This window comes from Tympanuchus pallidicinctus, unplaced genomic scaffold, assembly GCF_026119805.1.
Source record: "Tympanuchus pallidicinctus isolate F22 unplaced genomic scaffold, pur_lepc_1.0 scaffold20, whole genome shotgun sequence".
Lineage (NCBI taxonomy): Eukaryota > Metazoa > Chordata > Aves > Galliformes > Phasianidae > Tympanuchus > Tympanuchus pallidicinctus.
The window spans coordinates 11,055,056-11,078,713 of NW_026294722.1; the positions used below are offsets into that span (position 1 = coordinate 11,055,056).

Below are 23,658 nucleotides of genomic sequence, written 5' to 3' on the forward strand. Positions count from 1 at the left end.
ATGCTCTCAGACATAGGGTTTGGGTAATCCCATGTAGAGCCAAGGGTTGGACTCTGTAATCCTTGTGGGTCCCTTCCAACTCAGGGAAGTCTGTGATTCTGTGATTCATACAAAAGCACTCCAAGAAGAGATCCTGAGGTACACCTCTGTAACAAACAAGTGAGACCCATTTATATCTCTTATCCAGGCTCCAAGGAATCATTTTTACGTTAGATTTTTGGGGTATTTCTTCTATTTCGATCCTCACATTTCTACAGCAGCAAAGACCAACCCAGCAGCCTGCCCAGCACTAACCCATCAGCTGCATTCTGCCTGTCAGCAGCATCTCTTCCTCAGTCCTCACAGTGCTTCATGAGTCAGGCAGTCCCCCTACTCAGGCTGCCAGATCCATTAGCTGGAAGGGAAGGATAACACTCACCCTCATTGCCTGAAATCAGGTCAGTCTCCCTTTTGACGGGACAGGATATTCGCCCTCTCCTTTGGTCTCTCACGTCTGCTTCAGACCTGTCACACGGGCAGGACACAACCAGCAGAGCTTGTCACTGAGATGAGCAGTTGGCTGTCTGGGGACAATGAAAGAGTCAGAAAATCTCCTCAGATCAGAGAAAGACAAATGCGGAGGTTGAGCAAACTCAGGAGCAGCCCTGGCACAAGGCAGGGAGGGGAGGAGAAGGGGATGGTGGTGCACACCCAGCACCCACCAGGGCTGGGGACAGCACCTGCTGGAGCCAGCCAGGAGCTGCAGGGCAGGATGCTGAGGCAGGAGGGCTCTGCAGGTTGTGGGGATCACTGGGCTGAAATTAACCAGTAAAGAAAACTTAGCAACGGTTAGAGAAAACACTCATTTTGTGCATTTCTGCTTCTGCGTGTCCTGAGAAATAGCACTTTCAGACATTAGGTTTTGGACTTAATTCAAACCTGGATTTATACCAGTGCTGAGAACAAACACATCAGCAGAACTGAATCTAAAATTATTACTTTTCCCTACCTCCAGAAGTGTCACAGAAGCTACAGAGGCAGCTGTTCGTTAGGAGAAGCAAAAGACTTTGGTTTGGATGGGAAGAAGGGCCAAAGTGCAGCACGAAGGTCCATTCCAGTTGCTCCGTTGGGACTTCTGTTTCAACACTGGGCCATAAACAATTTAAAAGCAATTTTAAAAAATGCAAAACCAGTCTGTGCCTCTCCATTTGGGTACCTGAGGTCTGCCCAGGGATGGCCCACACCACGCCAGGCCTGCTGGTGCCTGAGGGGTGCACTGTTCTCAGAGGGAGAAAAGGATTTCTGTCCAGATTTAGCAGGGCTTAAGACTGATGAGGACAGCTTTCCCCTTGACTTTCCACCAACAGACCACAGCTCACACAAGACACGCAGACTGACCCAGCAGACATGAGAAATAGCAATGTCCTCAGTCCAGAAACAGGGGAAAAAATGTGCTTCCAAAGCACAATTAGTTCTGTGTCCAGCTCCAGCCAGCTCTTCATGCAAGCGGTCTCCAACCCTCTCAAAATCTCAGCTAGTCCTCAGCATGTATCTACTGCCCTAAAACCATCCATCTCCTAAGCTTCTAAACACATGAATTAGAATGCTAAAAATAAAAATACACGTGGTAAGTTTTACAAGGTCAGTGCTGAGCAACTGCTTGCTAAGCGGCCCAAGCAAGGCAGGAGGAGAGGCACATCACTGCTCTGAGAAATCCTGGGGTCAAAGCCACGAGATGCGAAGCCCCAGCAGCCCCTCACTGCACCCAGGTTTTTCCCCTATCATGAGGTCTCACATAAGCCCAGTGCAGCTTCCCTTCCTGCACACAGCTAGGATAAAGCTTATGAAACATCACCACAGCAGCTGCAAGTGTAACAAGCTCAAGTTTAGCCACCAACAGAAAACTTTCTTTTTCCCGCAGGAAAATTTCAGGATCAAATTCAGGTAATTCCTGAAACAGGAATTCCTTTGTATTCCTCTACAGCTGTGTGAAGGGTCAGAGCTCCCAACAGATGCCCAGCCAATGTCCCTCCCCACAGCCTGCTGCTTGCACAGCGCTTTAGCACCATCAGCTGTGAGAACAAGGCAGAGAAATTGAGCTCCCCTGCCAGCAGAACAGGGCCTGGATGCGACAGCCCTCTGAGGGACACCTGCACGATGCATGGGCCATGCTGCCCAGCCAGGCACCAGCCCAGGTCCATCCCAAAAGGGACCTTGCCAAAAAAAGAAAAGAAAAATCCTTGGGTGCCACTTCTCCCCCTTCCCCTCTTTCCTTTTCCCCCTCCTTACCACAGTATTTTTGCTTTTCTCAGCTAGGCATGACGTCCCCATTGCAGTCTCAGCATTGTCATCACCCCAGGAGTATCCGTGGGGATGTGGCACTAAGATGTGGGCAGTGGGCACAGTGGGGGTGGGCTTGGGTTGGACTGGGTCGTCCTGGTGGTCTTTTCCAACCTTCATTCTATGATCCTATGATTCAGGAGCTCTAGCTCCAGAATTCCTCTCTCACCCCTGCTAAAATTGATCCATTTCCCATGCCTGGACTCAAACAAGAGCAATCTGCTTCAAATTAGGAATGCAAATCACAAAACAAAGCTAGGAAGTAATAATAACAACAATAAAATATCCAACAACCTGGGGTTTTCTGCAGCTTTCCTCACAGCAGGGCTGCAGAGGGGATTTCTCTCCAGCGCATCACAAGCACAGCAGCCCCTGGGACACCTTGTTCCTCATCTTTTGCTTAAAGTTAAACCTCCAGGTCTCTCTGGGAGCACTGTCAGCACTGCTTAGGACAGCACTGGAACCCCATTTCCCCGTGCCCAGGTTCCCCAGCTACAGCCAGAGGGCCCAGGGCCCTACAGCCATGGTGAGCTGAACGAGATTTTACTGGAAATGAACTGGAGTATCTGAATTACGAATTAAAAAGCAAGTCTAGCTATTTTTCCCCAGCAGCAGAACTGTGCCTATTCCTGTCCTCAAGCCCAAGGATGGACAAGCCAGGTTGGTAATATCCTCAGAAGGAGCTCCATTTTCTAATTAAAAGCTAATTGTCTTTTTCCTCATTAACCGTGCTAACCTTGCTCATTTTCTTTTCTATTTTTCTGCCCCTCAATCTTTCTTAATAAGCAATCTGCAATGTGGGACACCCAGCTCTATCTGGATTTACAACATTAGAGTAGCAGTTAATACTTCTCAGCCTCATAATCCTTTAATTTAGGGGCAGCTCAAACATATGCACTGGGATCGTGCACTGATTTATCCTGCAGCGGAGCCGCAACACCCGCTCAGGACTCAGCTCACATCAGTGCAGGAACTCAAATACAATTTAGTGTTTATTTATTTTAGTGCCAAGAGCACTAAACCCAGAGAGCAGCGTCCTCTTGTCCCACAGAGGAAAGCCAGAAGCCACACAGGGATGGCAGAGCTCAGGGCATGTGGAAGAGTGGTTGAGACGAGGCAGTCCTCATGGCAAGCAATTCTGTGGATGATCTCCATCAAAACTCAGTACCCCAAGGGCTCAGAATAAAATAAGAATCAACACGGGATGTGTCCAACACAATTAGGGAAAAAATATCCCAAAGGTACCCAAAGGCTGCCTTCCACCACTGAAGCCAAAGGAGGGAGAGTTTTACAACGATTTCTCTTAAAATAACAACAAAATTGAAACTGCTACAGCCAGGCTTTCAGACAAGTGGTCCCAGCCGTATTTCCAAAGCAAACACTGCAGCACAGAGAAACAGAAATAAAAATGACTTCATGGATTTGCTTTGGCCCAGCGCTTGTAGAAAAGAAAAATGAGCCAGCCTTTGAAAACTCCCTTGTTTCCCAGGATCCAAGGTTTTATTAACAAGTTTGTTGGTAGGGATTTTTTGGCTCTGTATTTCTGCTATAAAACGCAGCCCGAAACAAGATGCACATAGCACTCCTGTTTGCCTGCCCTGTAAAGGACTGCAGCATCCTCCACTGAAGAGGCTCAGGGATGCAGGGATGCTCACCCTGCACTTTGCTGTGCTGCCAACCACCAGAGGCAAGCCTGCCACCATGGCTTTGCTGGCTTACAAAAATTGGCACATTGCAACACAGAGACAACAGAGCTTGTTTGCAGAGCCACTCATGCACCAGTCTGGCCAGTGAGATGCTCTTCATTTTCCAGCACCTTTCCAATTGCAAACAGTTGCATGTTGCTCCAATCACTGCATTTCACTTTTGGCTACGTAAAACAGGGCTCCAAATCACCATATTGCACCCAAGTGGCTGCACACGCAGCTTTGACTCCTAAAGGAAGCAGGACAGAACAGGCTCTGCTATACAAGTTGCTATTTTCCAGCCCATGCTCACAGCAGCACCCCATCCCTTCCCCGTGCCTTCCCATGAAGTGGCCAAAGCCATTCCTAAACTAGCAAACTATTGAGGGGAATAGGAAAACCATCCCTCCTCCCCTAACTTGGGAAAGCTAACAGAGAAAGCCTACAACTTGCCAGGAAATAAGAGATTCCACATGAAAACAAGTTGCCTGATGAGCTATCCTGTCTTTCCCACCTCTGCATCAAACCCTGTGCCCATCTGCTCATCATTTGACCTCAATGTATCTCAAACATCACCTACAAAACACAGCATTACCCCTTGGGTCCAGACTAGGCCCATGCTTAAACATTAATCCCCTCCAGTTATTAATGGCTGAGCACTTTGTTCAGCTGGATCGGCCTCCTCCACCCAAGGAACACTGACTCAGGAGCCAAGGTCTGCACTGCAGAGGCTCCTCAAGGCCAGAGGCTCACAGCAGATGTCCAAGGCTGCAGCCACACTGACCTGCCTCAGAAATGCTGCAGTACACAGCATGCTCTGCTGCTTCTTGCCACCCCGGCACAGCACTGCCTCCCTGTGCACATTGTGAGGCCCCAGGCAGAGTCAAAGCAAGTCTGAACAACAGGGTGTTGTTAGCACCATTGTTTATTTCCAAAGGGAGCAAATCCCTGGGAAGAAGCACCGCTGCTCCCATTGTGCAGCATGGCAGTACAAACAGCCCTGCAGGGCTGGCCAGCTCCAAATGCGAATCACTCCAAAACACATCTCTCGTGACAGCAAATCATCTTCACCCTAGAGGCAAGGAGGAACCACCATCCCCTGCAAAAAGCCAGATGAGGAGATGCATGGGAACCTTAACAAGAGCCATTCCCAAAGTACCAGAGCAGCCAGCATGAAACCCAGCAGCCTTCAAAGTCTGTTTCCAGTGCCTGATATGCATGCTTGAAGGCGAATCAGCTTCCTGTGCCTGCAGAACCCAGGTCTTGCTGAGTGCTCTTGCTGTCAGTTCTCCACCCCTCCCTCATTTGCCTTTCCACAGGGATTCCAGAACTTGTATCCGACATTTTAGTCAGCAGTTAATTTATTACGATACAGATCTAACCTGGGAATAGAAGGGAAAAATTCACCCCTCCATGCTATGGCCTTGCAGAGGACTTTTTCCCCCCCCAGCTTTCCCTCCTCTTCTTTTATAAGAAAATTTAAAACATAAAAGAGCAGAACAATCCTTCACGATAAGATTAAGGTCCTTGACGTGTGACTTTGTTTCAGCATGCCCAAGAACTGTCGTGCTTTCTCCTGCATGAAGAGTTGGTCTCGGGTTCCACCACAGGCCACCGCCTTCCAAGCCTTGGTCATCTATGGAGAGAAAAAAAGAATACGGACAACATAGCCCAGGGAGAGGAAGGTGCTGGGGACCAGTGAAATAAACACAACATTGACATACTGCTTTAAAACAGTGTGCATAAATAAATAAAAACTATCTGCTCCCAGGAAAAACAAAAATCTCTAGCTTGGGGTGCTATGTTCAGCAGTTTCCAGTTGAGTGTCCCATTGCAGAACCACCCATAGGCCTCTTTAGGGCTTTCCCCAGCTTGTCTTGGGACCAAAACCCCAGAGAACAAGCCCACTAAGCTTCACTGTGCTGAACAGAGCCTGGAGGGATGAAAGGAATTCAACAGCAGCTTCCAGGTTTACTGCTGATCAGCTCAACGCCCATGGAAGCTGCTCAGCCCCAGACCTTGAAGGGTTGGATTGGTCAGAAAGACCATCCATCCTTAGCAGTAATTTAGTGCCTGTGGCTTCAACAGGGCCTCACACAGCACACAAGAAGAGCTGAAAAAAATCAGGTGTGCTTCAGTCACTGAGTAAAGCAAGAGCCCCCATGACATGCTTTGCTATGCTAGGAAAACCTCTGCAATCTTCTGATAAATGCAGCAAAACAATACATACTGCCCTCAACTGGAAGTGCTCGTTTATGTGTATGGCAAAGAACTGGAGCATGATGTGCAGTATTTGCTAACAGTAACACCCCATGCAGACACAGCATGGCTTCAGGGATAATTTAGGTTCAGCTCAAAGCTAAGTGAGCATCCTTAATCTATATCTGCCACTGCTAGCAGCACTAGTCCAGTACAACAAATCCAAAGAGTCCAGCAACACCACAGGCAGCTCTGCTGTTTCTGGGCTATGGAATTTCTCAGCACATCTGTACTCTGCCACCACACAAGCTGACTTACTGCAACCCTTAAGTCATTTCCAGAGCTTTATTTATATGGATCTATTAGTGCCCAGAGCAACACAGCTCTACCTAGGACAGGAGGAGAAATGGAAGTGTTTAAATGGGGTCTATTTTGAGAAGGGGAAGGAATTACACTGGCTGAGGAGCACTTATTTGTCAGGAAGAGCTTTCACAACAGACAGCTCTAATCCAGAGACAGATGCTCTGTTTATCTGAAGATGGAATGAGCCAAGGCTGCTCTGTAGAGACTTTCCTTGCATCTGAAAACACCTCTGTGCTAGCCCTCAGCTCTGGTTTCACTCCTCACCTAGGAAAATGTGTATTATATAGGCATACCTTTATATATATAGGTATATCATCCTACCAGAGAATTGCCATGACTCAGCCCAGACAAATACCTGCAAAAATCATGCCCTTCTCCAAGGCACCCCACCAAATGAAGGAAGGATCAGATTCTTTTAATGTACTGTCTGAAACTACATCAACTAGTGAAGATTTTACGAAGAACACAACCATTTATGTCCCAAAGGTTAAATAATTCTAAGGTCAACAGACCTTAAAAGCACCAATCTCAGCAGAGGTTATGAGTTATGCTTGAAAGGCAAGTAAACTTCATCCACTGGAGCACCGTAATGCCACTGTTCAGGTAAATGGCAGGACAAAGGCAGCCCATGCTGTCCGTGGCACACAGGTTTCATTACAACCTAGAAATACTCCTCACAGGGGTGAGAAATGCCTCCTTGGTACTCACAATATTGTCACAGTCAGAGAAACAAAGAAGATTAATCTACTGTTGTCCACCCAAGGAGCGATTCCTAAAAAAGAAGTTTACTCCACTGCTGGGTTAGTCTAAATCCCTTGATGGGCTGAGACAGGACACAGATTCCCAGGAAGAAATCCAGGGCCAAATAGGCCCTGCAGGCCACAGCTCTGATGAGCCACAGGGCTTTGAGCCCCAGTGGAAGGGCAGGTTTGTGAGAAAAGCAGAGGGAGCTGCAGTGTGACACTGCTAGATCAGCATCTCCAAAACTGAGTGCCAAGACAGCCCTGAGAGCATACAGATGTCCACACAGGAGCACACTATGTTCCTCTTGAGCTTGACCCCCATAACTCTCCTCCCAAAGAAGAACAGAGGCAGCACTACCAGCTGATGTGCTGCTGGCAAGGAATAGCTGCAGGGCTTACTGGTGCCGGTGGTCTGAAATGGCTGGGCATTTTCCTGTAGGACATTTTCTCTGACTGCACTTGTACAAAGGCTCTGTTGAGCAAGCCAGTGTCGTTCTTCCTGTTTGAGGAGGAAAGGTTCAAGGTTCTCGACAGGAAATTCACAGGCTGCAGAAAGAAAGAAAACAATATAAAGGAAAAAGTCAATTTGCACTAATAGTGCTGATACTTCTCCTGGCCAAAAGGTCAACTAACAAATCTCAGCACTTCATCCACATGTTACAAGGCAATTGCAGGTGGCAAAGTCACCACTGCTTTGCATAAGATTTCTTTGGAAAGCTTACTAACCAAAACAGACTAGCTGACAAAAAAAAAAAGAAAGAAAAAAAAAAGCAGAAATGACTATAAGAAATAAGTAATTGCTATGCTAAAACACAGCCTTTGTCTTCTGAGATGAAGGTGCTTCTCACCCCTGCAACCAGCCAAGGAAACCTCCAAGAATGAGAACACATAAGGCTTCTCCTATCCCACAGGTAGGAAAGCAACTGGGTAGCAGTCAAATCACAAAGGAATTTGCATCTCCTTCTGCAGGCAGCTTTTTCACGTGCATTTCTGTTCATCCAGAGCCTTTGGCCTTCAGGCTGTGATTCAGCCTACACCATACCTGAACTTTGGATCCTACAGCCCTTGTATTAAATTGCTAATGTTAAAAACAAAATCTATTTCTGCTGTTCTGAAGGGTTAGGGTCCCATACTTGCTAAAGACAGAAAGAAGCAGCAGTGGTGCCAGCACCACACGCAGCTCAGCAGCCAAGTTTGGTTTTCAGCCCTGCTGCAGTCAGTTCTATCCCTGCTGATTGCAGCACCCCTCACCTGGGTTCTTTTGAAACAGATGGTTTTGGGGAGGGCTGCCATATTTTGCGTCATATCTTCGTCCACAATATCCAGGGCCAGCGACTTCCGGACCTTCTTGATGGGACTCCTGCGCAACTGTGGAACACGAATACAAGCGTGAGCATGAATCAACTCAGTGAACTCCCATCCTAAGGACCAAGGGTGCATACCGAGCCCACAAAGCCCCCTGTCTGCATTGCACTAGCACCTCAAAAAGACATGCTGCTGCCTTCCCCACCACACGGCACAGCAGCTTCTAGCGCTCCCCCCGCTGGCACTAAGAGCCACTGATTTAGAAGGGGAAACTCCTTCCAGCAGAAGGGAAGGTCACATCACCTGGGCCTACTGAGCCACGAGACTTTTTGCACCAGACTACAGCCTGTGGGGAGCGCAGCTTGCCACAGATACTTCAGGTCCGACTGTATCTGCTGGCACAGCCCTGAGTTCTGCATAAACCAGGCCGCAGCCGGCAGTATTTTAAGCAGGCCTTAACCTCAGGCATACAAGCAGATTCACTCACTAAAAGGCAGCAACCACATACTGAAAAACTTTTTGGCATAAATAGCAGGATGAACACAGCCAGCAAAAACACCTCTCAACAGCACAGGACAGCCCAAAAAAAGATACTGAAAGCAAAACCAGTTTACCCCTTGTTTCCTTTTCTGTTTCTCAGGCTTCACGTCATCCTCAATAATAAGTTCAATGCCAGCTTCACTTCGGAGCACCTCTTTCAAGTCTTCTTCCAGGTGAGGAGTCTGTGGCTGACGCAAGAAGGGGAAAGAGCACAAGACTGTCATAAGTTGTACACCAGGCAGATTTAAAATTCCTTCAGTGGATAACTGAAGGGTAACCCACAGGAGCTCACAGTGGAAAGACAAACATTACAAAGTATTTACTTTCCAGCAGGAAAAAACATCACAAGATTTCTGTTAGCCTGACAGATTTACTGGATCTCCAGGCAAGGGAGACGCTTAGCAGTTGAACCCCCAGGTGTGCCATCAAGAGACCAGCGTATACTAAAGGCACAGTATAGTGAAACTGCCATCCTCACAGCACCCACATTCAGTCCATGTTAGAGATCTAGGGATGCAGTGTTTCCTTGCTTTCCCCAAGGTCAAGAATAACTAAGCACTGAGGCCATATTCAAAGGCTGCTTGGAGTTCGGGGTATTTTTTGGTTTTGTTTTTTTTTTGACTACTTTGCAGAGATAGAAATCCTGGGGCTATTTACCATGATATATGTTTGGTAGGACAAGGTCTCCCTCCCCATCATCTCAGCCCAGCATTACCAAACTCTACCATGTTGCTATTCAAATAATGGCTGGCTCACAGCTCTGCTGCAAACTACCCCACACACCACCACCAGCAAGCAACAGACCTGTTCAGTACATACCAAAGGCCTAATTGGTCCATATTTTTCCAGAGCATTTTTGAAAGGTGTTGGGGTATGTGGAGTGTTGTCCACCACGTATTTCTGATCTGGTGTGACAAACCTGCCAGTAGAGAAGTAGAAAAGATTAAAGATCAGACATGCTGTACATCAACAAAGTAAACTCCAGCCTTCCACTCACACTACACAGACTGCCTGCAGAGTCTCACACAGTGACAGCAGAAGCCATACATCTGGGTAGGGCATTCCTGGGGCATAAGCAGGGCCAAAGGTTACCAAGAAACCTTTAGTAGGGAAAATATCTCAGAAATGCCAAGTATGCTTCTCCACTCTGTCAACTACCAAGGACCCTTCTCAGAAAGTGATACAACACCTGCAATACTGGCATGACAGATCCCTGCAGGCCAGTGCTACTCCACAGTGCTTCTGCTAGCAGAGTTCCTCATGGCCAGCCAGAGCTTTGTGTCAGTGGAAATCCCAACACAATTACACTTGGAGCAGCTAAGCCAGCTTACACCAATGGGATGTGGTTGCTGCTCTGGGCCACATCAGTTTTGCTAGCACAGCCAGCACCTCCACAAACTGTGCTGAATCAGTGTAGCGACGTGCAGAGACAGGCCTGCCAGCAGGACACTCCCTGTGCAGGACACCCTCTCTCACCTGGCTGGGATGATGCCTCAAGATCATGCCCTGGACTGCCCCACAAGTCAGAGGGTGCAGATCTAAAGGGATGGATCTGAACAGCCTTTGTTGAGCTGCTTCCCAGCTGGCAGAGGGCTCACAGCATCGTAACGCTTCCCAAAGACGTGCACAGGAGGCATCAGCCGACCAAGCAGCTGAGCACAACAGCAGTCATTTGGCTGAGGTCCCTACCAGATGGGACACTTGTTCCCTGCAGCAAACAGAGAAGCTGTCTTTGGGTGCCACACCAATTTAAGGAAATCCCGCAGCCTGCTTTGTCACTCTCGGTTGTGCCAGCTCTGGGGAAGTTTTGTTTGACTCGAATCAAACTCCTGTGTGAAAAAGGACACTGCTCAGGTTGGGATGGGAAAGAAGAAATACAGGACTTACGCCGAGTTTTTCTGGAGCAGAGGAGTCTTGTCCCTGTGCAGAGGGGTGGTGACAATCACCTTCTGACTGCACACAGGCGTGGAGGTAAGAGATGGGTTCTCCAGTTCTAGTGTATCTTGTTTGGTCCAAAAGTTTAAGAACTGCATGATGTAGGACAGAAAGAGGAAAACAGTCAGTCAGTCAGTCCCGAACTTTCCAACGTGGTATCATCAGTCAGAATCTTTTTTTTTTTTTTACAAAAAAGAAAAGAAGGGGGGGGAGGAGGGAGAAGGGAAAACCCTCCCATACTGAATGGCACTCACTGGAGGATCTGCCTCAGTAAGACCAAGGGTGACCTTTGTCAAAATCAAGTGGCAGAAGGGGGATTCATCCTAGCATCAGCTGGGATGGCTCTTACTGAGATAGACCATTAGGTGGACTAAGGCATCAAAGAAGGTGCCTCACACCTACAAAGTTCTTTCCCAAGAGGTAAGCAGATACAACCAGTCAGCTACAAGATGGGAGGGAAGTCTCTGCTCACACTGGTACAGATAAGGCCTAGCTGTGTGGTGAAGGAGCAGTACCACCAGCACAACAAAAAGCCTGCTCTGAGTTCCAGTCAGCAACCACAAGGTCACTTCAAGTAACACAGACAATTGACTGTAATAAATAAATGAGCTGTTTGTGTTACATTCAACTGATGGCATGGGTTCAGTCTGAGACTGATCTCTCAGGTGACTGTGGAATCACATAATTATAGGGGTTGGAAGGGATCTATCAAGATCATTGAGTCCATCCCAGCTGATAAAGCAGGTTTCTACAGTAGATTATACAAGAAAGCACCCAGGCAGGTTTTGAATATCCCCAGAGAAGGAGTCTCTACAACTTCTTCGGGCAGTGTTTCACAGCACTGTCACTCTTAAAGAAATTTTACTCACATGGAACTTCCCATGTTCTCAGTTTAATACTAGGCCTCTCAGCTTCTCATGGCAGAACTGCACTACCCAGGTTTCACTTTGAATCCCCAGTTCTCGATGGCCTTGCATTCAAGGTTGATCTGAATCTGGGTATCAGAGTGGCTCATTGTGTTCTACCACGTGTCACTGAGGGCAGCAGAAACACCAGAAATACAAAGTCCTGGAAGGTTCAGCTAGTGGCACAGGGAGAGTGTGTGAACGACAGAGTAGCTGTGGAAGCTTTGCTAGCTGACACAGCAGTGCAACAGGATTTATCTTGTCTTATTGACAGAACTTCACTGTGTCAAGGTAGGAGTCAGAGGGTCTGAATGCTGCAGCACTTCAGTAAGGTGTTTGTTGTGAGACCAGGTATGGATGCTACTACAGTCATGGTAAACATGGGAAAGTCCTAAGATTAATTTGTAACAAAGACAAGGCCTGTGAGCACATCCCTGTGCCATCAACTCACAGATGTGCACCACCAGCAGCTGCTATCCAGACAGATGATTGTGCTAAAAATAAGAAAGGAAAGCCGCATGCACTGTCACATCACTGCTATCCCATGCCAGGGCAGCAATGCCCACACACGGTACCCTGGACAAGGAAGCACTGTGCTCTCTCCTGCAGTGGGCAGGTGCAGATCTGCATAGCAGTGCTCCTTCCTCATAGCAGGCACGTGGCCCCATCCATCATACAGGGTAACTTGGCCTGCGCTGCAAGTACTCCTGCTGGGGGAACCATAGGCTGCTGCTCTCACAGAAAGAGCAGCACTGAAGACAAGCAGTGCCAGAACCCAGCTCTACACCTTCTTTTACCAGAAACACACGCATACCCTATGCACTGGAACTGCCTAATGCAAGAGAAGAGAAACACAAAGATGGCAGAGCTGGTGAGATTACAGCATTAAGGCACAGCATTGACATGCTTATAGTTCACAAACAAACACAAGCAGAGGAGCCCAGGCTGGCCTGTGCCATTCTGTACCTGAGATGGAGAGAAGGGCAGTGTCTTGACAGGTGTGCTCTTGGGCGTCATGCTGTTGCAGGCGTCAAGGAAGGAGAGGCTGGTGCTGGGGGCATTCTCCGTGACTGGGGAGAGGGAGATTTTCCTCTTCTTCTGCCTCTTCAACACAGAGGGCGGCGTGCCAAAGCTCACCTCCGCATGTGGCGAGATGGGGATGAGTTCCCCCTTGCTGCTCTTGCTCAGGTCAGAGATGGTGTGGCCATCCAGGCGGTACTCAGTCACGTTGGGCAGGGATGGCGTTGGTTTGCTGGGCGTTTGCTGCACCGGGCTGTTGCTGCTGCTGCTGCTGCTAGCAGAGGGTTCCTCAGGCAGGTCAAACTGGGTCAGGTCACACCACCCATCCGGGTCCTGCATACAAGAGAAGCCATCAGCAACGGCCCAGGAAAAAAAGCTGAGCAGCTGACTGGTGCAAATACAAAGGTTAACTGCAAGGTGAAAAAAGCAGGTGTGCAGACTGCACTGCCTTTTGCAAGGAGCCTGGCTACAGAAGAAATCAAGCTCTCTTTTCTCTGCAGTCAACACAGCTGAGAGTCAGACCACAGACCTGATCCAGCTGAAAGCTGTTTGTGCACAGGGCGTTTTTTTCTTTTTACGCTAGGTTGGTTTCCCAGTTCAGTTCACAGCACAGCTGCAGCTCACAGCTGCATCCACACAGAGGGAGCAAAACAGAAATGGTTGGGGACAGAGTCTGAAAAAGGTGACTGTTGCCAAACTTGGTCACACCAACATGGGTGGATGGATACAGGGCTACTCTGTAAAGCACACTGTTGTAAACAGATGAAAAATAGCCAGAACCATTCACAGCTCAACCCCATCAATACAAGTACCATTTCAACAGGCCTCTAAGGACCCACAAATTGGCCACTAAGCCTCGGGCACAAAGTCCTTCTTTACATATCTGAAGTGAATATTTCACAGACAATCAGCTCATGAACCAGCTATTTCCCTTTGTTGGCTGCAAAGTGTTCTGTGGATGAATCAAACTGGAGGCTAAACTAAAGGAATCCACACAACTCTCCTTATACCTATGGTAATAAGCAAGGTGACCCAGCAAGTTCACTCAGTGGAACAGTGGTGGAAATCAGGTCCCGTAAGTCTCCCACCACTAGCTGGAGGAGCAAAGGTGTGCTACTTACAGATTCAATCATGTCCAGAGCTTCATTTAATGCTGGGACAGACGTAGGACACAAATAATTGGCAGCTTCCACGACCCATTTGTATGGAGATGCGACAGATGCCGAGGCATCCTCAGGCACCGCATCATCTGCGGTTCCTTCCCCGTTGTGCTCGGCCAGGTCAGCAGCTGGCAACTCTGATGGTAGCTCCTGCAAACCTGTCACCTCCTCATCGCTGACGTCCTCCTCCTTTATTTCAGAGATATCGACTGGCCAGTTTGGCACAACGGTCTTCACACAAACAAGAAAAAAAGTGCAGCCATTAGCAGAAACCAAGTGAACAAGATCAAGTCCTAGGCCATGAGCACTGATCCTTCGGCCCACTCGCTCCTCCTGCTTTCCTAACAGCCATTTGGATTGTCTCACATCCCTGTTCTCCCTCATTGCACTGTGGCATACACCACCTGAAGGAGCCCATGCAAATTAAGAGAAGGACTATTTAACTGAAGATGTCTCTCAACAGTATCCGGAAGGAAGTGGAACAAAGGCTGGGCAGGTAGCAATAACTCTACACTTCCTCTGAAGAGCCTGCCTTTGAAAGTGTCATGCTTTCTTCATACAATATGTATGTGTACTTTTCCTGCTTTCCATTTTAAAGGAAGGGAACTCAGTACCTCTTCATCATCCCCCCCATCACTGCACAGCCTGAAGCAACCTCTCCCCTGCTTGCAAGAGCATAATGGATCCCCCCCAAAATTTTCAGACTCCAATACAGACTTGACACTGGGGTTAGCAAGATAACAATAGCAGGCTGCTGTCTTCCACTTGGGTAACACACTTGGGCACACATACCTCCAACTCCTGGAGGGAGAGATCTCCCAAGAGTCAGTGTCTTGGAGAAGGCACAGACTCTTTATATAAACCCAAAGGCAGTGTTAGAGGCAGCAGCAGGGTGACAGAGCAGCTCTGTTGCACATTAGCAGAGCAGACACAGACCCAACTGCCCACATACTTGTGCAGTACCTGGCTCCCGGCTCTTGTTCCACTTTGGCTCTCATTGTCATCCACTTCCACGAGCAAATACAGTGGCTGGGACTCCTTTGTTTCATTGAGGAAGCCTCCCGTGTCCACTTTGCGCTTGATGGTGGAGTTCCAGTGATTCTTCACAGCATTGTCAGTCCTACAGAGAAAGCAGAAGAAAATAAAAAGTTGTTATTATCAGCAGCCTTAAAGCACAGCTAACAGCTGTGAGCTCCCCAGCTTCGTCCTGTGAGACCAACACATAAATCTCCACAAGCCACCCAGCTCTGACGGTACCAGTGAGCAAAGACACCCTACCTCCCAGGCAGCAGTTTGGCAATCTCAGCCCAGCGATTCCCCAGGACCTTGTGGGCCTCAAAAATGATGCGATCCTCCTCCTCTGTCCACGAGGATTTCTTCACCTCAGGGTTCAGGTGGTTATGCCAGCGTTCCCGGCACTGCTTTCCTAAGCGTCCCTTCAGGTGCTTGGCTATCAGAGTCCATTGTTTGGTGCCATATTTTTTAACCAGTTCTATTACCTTTGAAGAAAATAGGAAGGAAATAAGGAAATGGAGCAAAGGAGAAGGTCAGCACAGGCATTGCTTTGCATTTCACCTGTGTTGGAACCAGGTACAGGCGGACAGAGAAGGATCCATTAAGGCAAAAAAGCTGGAGGGATGCAGCACTGACACGTGACAATGTCACTGACAGGTGAAAAGCATTTCTGTGAGCAACAATTCAACCGAATGCCTGGAAGAAGCAGTCTTCATGCAGAAATTTTGCCACTTGACACCTATGGATGCAGATGATGGCTCACAGAGGGCTGGGACAGAGATGGGCAGGTGCAGCGAGGAACAAGCCAGAGCAAAGCATCAAGTCCCATGTGCTCCAAGACTCCTCTGTTTTCCTCTCTTCCCAAGAACCTGGCTGCATGGACAGAGTTCCCACTGTGCCTACAATCCTCTGCCTGCTGGAACAGCATGGCACAGCCTTCCTTTAACAGAGGGTCCAACTCCCTGGAGAAGACACAAATTGCAGATCCATGCCCCACTAAGGTCAGAACAAGCCGTCTGCTTTGCAATTTCCTCTTCACCAAGGGATTTGACACGTCTGCCTGAAACCCAGTGCAAATGCTTCCAGGTAAGGAATCTTTTTTGATTGGCCTGAAATACATCCATGCAACATAGCAATGTAACATAACATGCTGCCTGCAGCATTTAGCCTGCCAAAATCTCAGAGATGGGCCAGATGACTCCAAAAGACTATTTTCACTCTGTCCAGCAGTGCTTAGCTGAAAGGTGCAGGTAGCAGGTGCATCACAGATCCTGCTCACAGGGCTCTTGATCTATAGCTAACATTCCAACTGCTGACTGACTGACTAGGGCAGACAAACGGGCCACAGATATCCATGTCCAGGGACCTGGAGAGTTTGCAGCACAAAGCTATCCACGCTGGAGCCTGGCTTGGCTATGATGGCAATGGGCATCAGGACTAGGTTGGCTGGCCATCAGGACATAAAACGACAAGGGGAAAATAGGCAGCAACTGTTCTGTTGTAGGAAGGTAGGGAATTGTTATAAGCCTCCTCAGGAAGTGTTTGACATAACACAGATGGAAATTCCAGAAGGCAGAAGGAATTGCAATGGGTGCAAAATGGAAAGAAATAGGTGAGCAGGGATGTTACAGGGAATCTGACAAACTAAGAAATTTCACAGCAGAACACACATGACTAGAAATTAATTTCAACTCTTCTTAAGGATGTCTGAGCTGCTTGCTCTCAGCTCACTCTGCACCAGCAGGAAACAGCAGAGTCTCAGAACTCACAGCTCATCTGTCAATCCACCACAGCATGGAAAAAGCCAGATTTATTTTTGGTTAGGTTCATCATGGCCAGGTCAGACAGAGAACCACAGACAGATGGATGAATTAATTCCCATTTCTGCTCTCTTCCTTGCTAGCTTACAGCACTGTCAGCAGTACAGTGTGAAAGAGTGTTCAGCTGAAGATGCCTAGGCCTGCTTCTGCTTATCATGACCATGGCTGCATTAGGCTGCTCAGAACAGGTCAAGAGTGGAGCTTTTGTGAGTACCCACAACTGGAAAGAGCTACCTACAGTCTGTAAGACCAGAGAGTCTGACACCTCCACTTTGACAGAGGGCCACAGCCCAATGCTCAGATCCTGTTCTTGCCTGACTTACCTTTTGGTCCTCCTCTTTGGTCCAAGGGCCCTTAACCAAGTCTGGATTCAACACCCTCAGCCAACGGTACTGACACTGCTGGTCACTACGGTTCTGTGGAAAGGAATCAGAGCAGACATACATTAGACTGGAGGCTCCAAAAACCCCTGTAGAAACACAGCAGTCCTCACACACACAGTCTGCCCATGGAAAAACTACAGAGAGAATGCATACTATGGCAATAGTAGAGGGTATTGGGTATAGAATACAGGGACAGGAACCTCAGTGTCTCACTCCAGCTCCCAACAAACTCACACATGAACTCCTCTAAGCAAGAAGGATGTGTCACCCTGCCCCAGAGAGCACTGAATTTGTTCAACAGTAGCAGCTACAGAACAAAGTCCCACCATACAAGGTGTTGCATGGGGACAGTAAGCAACCTGAGCACAAGAATCAGCATGCAAACACTACAATTCCCAACCAAGCAAAGGAGCACTTACAGGAAAGTGACTGGCCAGGAACTTCCAGTCATTCTGCCCATAATGTCTTACTAACATCTTCAGCTGTTCATCCTGCAAAGAACAAAGACATCCACTGAGCAAAACGTGCCACAATTACCCCAGGGCTAACAACATCAAGAGAACAATCTAGATACTTTTTTAACTGTTAAGCTTTTTATATCTGCCTTACAGGGAAGAGGGTATATGAGTCTTTCAACAGTGCCCCACTGCACAGAGGCCAGCTAGAACACTTTTGACTCAGAGCTCTGTACTAGGGCAAGTTCCTGGTGTGTGCATGATGAGAGCAGAGTACAAAACAAACTTAGTTGCTGTGATCACATTCAGGCTTACACTGAGCTCTGTTCCAAAGTAGTTTGGTTCAAACTACATAGCCAGAGCTACCTGCTTATCTAGCCCCAGTATGCCCCTGACCAGGCAGCTCATCTCCCAGCTCACATAGTGCCTTCACCTGGCCAAAGAAACAGACTGTTCTAAGTACACTGCTACTAACCAGGCAGTCTGCTGCCTTTTTACACTGACAGCTCTACAGCACTTCTCTCACAAGCCCTGCACACAGGTTTTCCTGCTCTTACACCTTGCACAAAGCCTGCTATGGGCTTCCTTGCCTGTGGGCAAGGAAATGAAACACCTTGTGGATGGGCAAACAAAGGTAAGAAATAATTCATTGCCCAACATAAGCCTGAGATTTTGATCTCTGCACAAAGGCCACTCTTACTCCATATTCAGAGCCCAAGGGAAATGAAACGCTTGTAGCTTTCACAGAATAAGAAAAAAGGATTTTGGAGGGAATAGAACTAGGGCAGAAAACATGCCAGCTCATTTCAGACTCTTTGCCACAGTGCTAATGGCCCCAACAGTGTCCAATTTGACTACAGAAGAGGGCATCTGCACTGCATGAACCAGCTCCAGGCCTCCACCACCCTCTAGCACCTGCTGCAGGCAGCTGACACCTTGCTGTCAGCCCAGATGCTGAAGTGGTCAGAGCTCTTCACTCCCCAGGCTTCAAACTCGCCTGATCTTCCTCCCATCAAGGCCTCAGAAAAACAGACAAAGGGACTTTCCCAGCAATAAGACACCATGAGTGGGTGCTGTGGCAGCAGGCGAGGAGCAGGATGAGCTGCTCACCCTAAAAACCTACCAAACTCCACCCACAGCCCTATCAGCAGCGTGCATCCTGCCCTCACTCACCTCCTCCTGCGTCCACTTGACCTTGCACCTGCCATCCCGCTGCTCAGGCACATCCGAGTCAGTGTCCTGGCAGTGCAGCTCATCCTGGTCCTCACTGCAGAGCAACAGACAGAGCGTTATCCCATTCGCTCTAGGAAAAGCAGAGGGAGCTGCCCCCCCTACCAACACACACTCGCAGACTCTCCCTCAGCCTCCCCGCAGCCCCTTCAGCTCCAGGACCCACTGCGCGTTTGCCAGTCTCACAGTGACACTGAGAATGGACGCTCCTTCGGTTCCAGCCCATCAGCGCGGGCTCCGTGAACCCAGCCCCGCTCCATCCTCCTTCATCCAGCTCCCCAGCGTCCTCCCTCACTGCATTGGCACAGCGGGCTCGGCGCGGACAGCTCTGAGCCGCCGGGCCCAGCCCGAGGGCAGCGCGAAGAGGCGGGCGGCGGGACGGCAGCTCTGGGCCGGGCTCCGCCACCCCATCCACACCTCTCGGGAACATCGAGAACGAGACCGCGAGACCCCATGAACCACAACCTCCTCCCACCATCCTCAGCGAGAAGCCGTCGGGCCGTCCCCGCGCCGGGGAGCCACTCACCCGCGGCTGCGGCGCGCCATGGCGGCGGGGCCGGGCGGCGGCGGCGGCAGTTTCCTATCTCGCGCCAACGGTTGCCCCCCCTCGAGCGGGGCCGGGCCGCGCATGCGCACAGCGCCGGCGCCCGCACAAAGAGGCGCGCGCGGGAGGGCGACCTGATGCCTGTGCCCCGCCCGAGCCGAGGGTGAACCCGCAGCGCAGCGCAGCGGGCCGCGACTGTGCTAACGGAACGAACGGAACTAACGGGAACTAACGCGCGGCGTTCCCGAATGAACTGAACGAGGGAACCACTCGTTAATTAATCTGCCGGCACTATAAAAGCACTTTAATCAGGGGTAAAGGAAGGGCTGCGATCCTGAAAGACACCTATAGGCATTGAAGGCAAGTAGTGCTCTTCTTATTTCCCAGATATTGCTCCATTTATTATCTCAGAATGGCCAGGGTTGGAAGGGACCTCAAAGATAATGAATCTCCAACCCCCAGGTGCTACTTAAAGATTTATTTAAGAAGCGTCTGGGCCTCTTGAGTGTTTCCCTTTGGGATGATCTCATAACTGTCCTGAGTAAACCTGTGTGCTCTCTGCTTTTGCTCTTAAAGGGCTCTGTGATGTGATTTCTGATGCTGTGTGTCCCCAGGTCATCCTGGCATAGCTGTGTCTGTAAGGCCTCTGTGCTGCACATACTGGGATGCAGCCTGGCTCCACCTGGGATAAATGCTCTCCTGACCTCAGGAAGGGGAGTAAAGCCTCTCTGATGGCCACCCCAGGTGTCCCCTGCAGCAGGGATGCTTTAAGGCTCCTCACACCCAGGAGAACAAAGCTAATAGCACTATGCAGATCGAGTGAGCACAAACCTAGGGATGCTACCTTGTCCCCCTGCCTAACAAGGGGTCTGAAAAGTCATTTCCTGGTGCTGGAGTGTGGGTCCTGTGCCCCATTAGCAGATGGGGCAGGAAGGTGCCTTGCCTGGGTCTGAGGGGCTGCTGGTGGGGGTAGTCTTTAAACTGTGTGCTCCAACAGGGACTCCTGGCTCCTCCAGCCTTGTGCCATGCTGTCCTCCCAGCAGCACAGCATCCTGACCATTAAGGACCTCCTGGACAACGGATTTGTGACGGGGGCCTCTGGGCACACTCAATTCTCTCCTGTGTGCAGTTACTACCTGAACTCCAGTAGTGCCCCAAAGCAGAGTGCCTGGGAGCTGCTGGCAGATGCGGACACCGTGAGGGGCAGCCCTGTGTGTATGGTGGCACAACCCATGGACAGTGGAGTGAGGGCTGGCCTGAGCTCCTCAGAGCTCAGCTTCCTCTCCTTCTGCAGGAGCCCCTTCGGCCCTGCTGTATTCGACCTGCCAGCTGTGCCCTGTGAGCTGCCTGCTGGGCCTGGATGCTTGCTGGATGTGACATCGAGGAACACCTCCACACCGTGCAAGGCTAGGAGGAGCCTCCAGGAGAGAGCACTGTCCCATAGCACCGAGCTGCTGAGTGACCTGCTGTCCCCTGGCAAGCCCCCAGCAGCCAGGTGGGAGATCTCAGAAATAAAGCCTCCCCTGGACACCAGCCTGCCCCTCGATATGAGCTTCCTGGGCTGCTCCAAGCCAGACATATCACCGCTGGGCACCCCTGTAGTGCTCCCTGTGTCCTGGCCCAGGAGACACGTGGCTCTGTCCCATGAGGCCCAGCTGGGCGATGCAGAGCTGGGCTCTGTGCTCCTGCGCCAGGCCCCGTGATGCCTCAGCCCTGGCAGTGGTCACAGCTGCACGGTGTGGGGTAACGGTGAGGTTTTTCTCCTCAGCGGGATGTGACTGTGGTGGGAAGCTGACGGCAGAGCCCCATGCTCTGCAGCCCACAGCCTCCAGCCCAGCTCCCCGCTCCTATCCTACTGCTGTCTTTTGTATTAAGCTAATAAAGCTTTCAACTTCCCCCTCTGCGCCTTTCCGCAGGCCGGGCCACGCTCAGCGCCCTCCAACCCCCTGGGCTCGTTCTGACTGACGGAGCGTGAAGGCCCTCGGCCGGCCCCGCGCCACCCCGCCCCAACATGGCCGGCCAGGCCCCGCTCCCGGCCGCGCTGCTGCCCGTCCCGCGCCGTTACCTGCCCCGCGGCCCCGGCGGCCGTGCGAGAAGAAAAGCCGCATCCTGCTCTTCCCGGCTCTGCTATGCGGGAGCCGGGCGGCTGCCTGGCCCGCGGGTATCTGCGGGGCCGGGGCTCGGGATCCCTCTTCTGGCACGTGGGGAGAAGCACAGGCAGAGCGCGGGGCTGCAGGGGCTGCCAGCTGCGAGCTGTTTGAGATGTTCTTGCTGTACGAACTTAAGTTTGTGCTTCAGCTTTGAGCCTGGCAGAGCGCTCCCACCGCACTCCTACAGCTGCTGGAGCTGCTCTTCCTACCTCGCGCTTCCACTCATTTTTGTCTCTAAAGTTACTTGCTAACGCCAGCTTTCAGGGCATTTACAGGTTTCAGAAGAAACACTATTGCTTCTCTCCTTTCAGGGATGAAAGGAGAAGTGGTAAAATACTACATGAGAGTAAAAGGGGAAAGTAACTTGTATCCAATTTCGTCAACAGCAGCAACTGTTAAGCCCAGTTACCTTTGCTGGGTGCCTTCATTTCTGATGGCTAGCTTCACTTACTGAAAGCCTTCATTGCATCAAACTCCTTCCAGTTTCTGTCAATCAGCTTACATGTATTTTATTTCCTTGCCCAAAGCAGTATTTCTGTTCATGGGAAGCGTTTAAACTGTTATTCTAAGGGCCAAAGGGAAGTTTTGAAAGACAGAGTGCAGCTATTGCCTCTGCACACAGTTCGTAGCACACATTCTGGCCAAAACAACCTCCATTCAGTGGGGGGAGAAAAAAAAAAGCTGTTCTTCAGCTGTCAGCATGGCACAAGAGACAAACAGCAAACAGCAAGCTGCTTGTATTCTCTAGCTACTCAGATGACTTCTTTCTAAAAATCATGTTACAACATCAGGAACAGGTGACAAAAACAACTCTGAAAAGGGGCACAGAGGGAGAGTGTATTTACAGTTTGCAGTCTAAACACCAAAAGAACAGCACAAACCACGTCTGTAATTAGCAAGAAGATCACACAGTTATTTGGTTCAGCTGTAGTTGGTGCCGGTTGACTGATTGGTATTGATACTGTGGGGCAAAGATAAGGCTTATTATGTAAATCCAGAGCCAGAACATACAAAGTGCTTCTGGGAGTGAAAATCACAACCATATTATTAAAGAAAAACCAATGAAAGAGGAAAAAATGAAAATCCTGAAACATGCTATGATAAAGGATTGTCCATAAAGTATACAGATGCAAACCATACAGTATAATCCCTTCTGCCAGTATTACATTGGCACATCTTAGCTGGTTAGTAGCCTGCTAGGTGCATTGGGAAACCAGCTTTAGGAAAGCATCCTAAACATGAAACAGTGTAAAATGATTGGTTTTCTGTTGTTTTTGTGGTTTTTTTTTTTCCTTGGAGGGGAGGAGGATAAGACAAACCTTTTGGAAAAGCAGCAGCTTTTACATTAAAAAACATGGCAGATAAAGATAAGGCACCAGTGCACAAAGGCCTTACAAAGTGCTCGAGTGGGGCACAAAGCAAGTTTTACAGTCGGGGTGTCTGATGAAATACAGAACTCTGCAAATATCAAAGGGCAACCTCAGAGAGTTGTTAAAAATCTCCAGCAGCACTGACACACAGTGTTAATGACAGTGACAGCTCTGTTCCTCTCACTGCTTATACCCTTGGCTATATTGCCACCATGCACTGAGCTTCAATCTCTCACGGATGATGAATTCCACGTGAGTTTCCATTCCTGTGCAATACCTGCTTTAATGTCTCCCCGAGTTTCCTGCACAGTAGCAGCCTTTCCTAATAGAGATCCATTAAATCTTAACTTTTTAATCCCAACACCATTCGCGACGTCCTTCCAACCTTGAACAAGGCAGCAGTCTGTAGCATCATCACTGTCTGATTTCAACTCTTCCCCTCCCTGCAAAGAAACCTTCTGCTCCTACAGTCACAAACCTACCTCGCCTTGGTTCATTTTTGCAGAGATCCAAAAGGA

At 49.5% G+C, this 23,658-nt stretch overlaps 2 protein-coding genes across 3 annotated transcripts; one reads left to right on the forward strand and one right to left on the reverse strand.

The window, feature by feature from the left end:
- Positions 1-4,911: 4,911 nt before the first annotated feature.
- Positions 4,912-21,803, reverse strand: MYBL2 (MYB proto-oncogene like 2). Of its 2 annotated transcripts, none has more exons than XM_052683479.1 (14): positions 21,686-21,803; positions 19,020-19,113; positions 17,811-17,882; positions 17,332-17,424; positions 15,453-15,673; positions 15,138-15,294; positions 14,136-14,405; positions 12,961-13,347; positions 11,042-11,181; positions 9,974-10,073; positions 9,229-9,342; positions 8,561-8,677; positions 7,709-7,855; positions 4,912-5,640 (listed from the first exon to the last, which is right to left on the reverse strand). In XM_052683479.1, exons 3-14 carry the CDS (start codon positions 17,865-17,867, stop codon positions 5,512-5,514), a joined length of 1,932 nt encoding a protein of 643 aa, XP_052539439.1. In that variant the 5' UTR covers positions 17,868-17,882; positions 19,020-19,113; positions 21,686-21,803; the 3' UTR covers positions 4,912-5,511. The 2 variants fall into 2 exon arrangements, with proteins under 2 accessions (XP_052539439.1, XP_052539437.1); XM_052683477.1 differs by lacking the exon at positions 21,686-21,803 and adding an exon at positions 19,603-19,804.
- Positions 19,762-21,674, forward strand: LOC128080818 (uncharacterized). Its single transcript, XM_052683513.1, has 2 exons — positions 19,762-19,980; positions 20,618-21,674. The coding sequence occupies exon 2, from the start codon at positions 20,646-20,648 to the stop codon at positions 21,321-21,323; it is 678 nt and encodes a 225-aa protein (XP_052539473.1). The 5' UTR covers positions 19,762-19,980; positions 20,618-20,645; the 3' UTR covers positions 21,324-21,674.
- Positions 21,804-23,658: the final 1,855 nt, after the last annotated feature.

Excerpts from the sequence above, each read along its gene's own strand:
- MYBL2 (XM_052683477.1), bottom strand. The coding sequence starts at position 19,706 with ATGCGCGGCCCGGCCCCGCTCGAGGGGGGGCAACCGTTGGCGCGAGAT. Across the intron at positions 17,883-19,019 it reads TCAAGTGGACGCAGGAGGAG|GATGAACAGCTGAAGATGTT; the intron begins GTGAGTGAGGGC and ends TGTTCTTTGCAG. Across the intron at positions 9,343-9,973 it reads ATGGACCAATTAGGCCTTTG|CCACAGACTCCTCACCTGGA; the intron begins GTATGTACTGAA and ends TTCTTGCGTCAG.
- LOC128080818 (XM_052683513.1), top strand. The coding sequence starts at position 20,646 with ATGCTGTCCTCCCAGCAGCACAGCATCCTGACCATTAAGGACCTCCTG.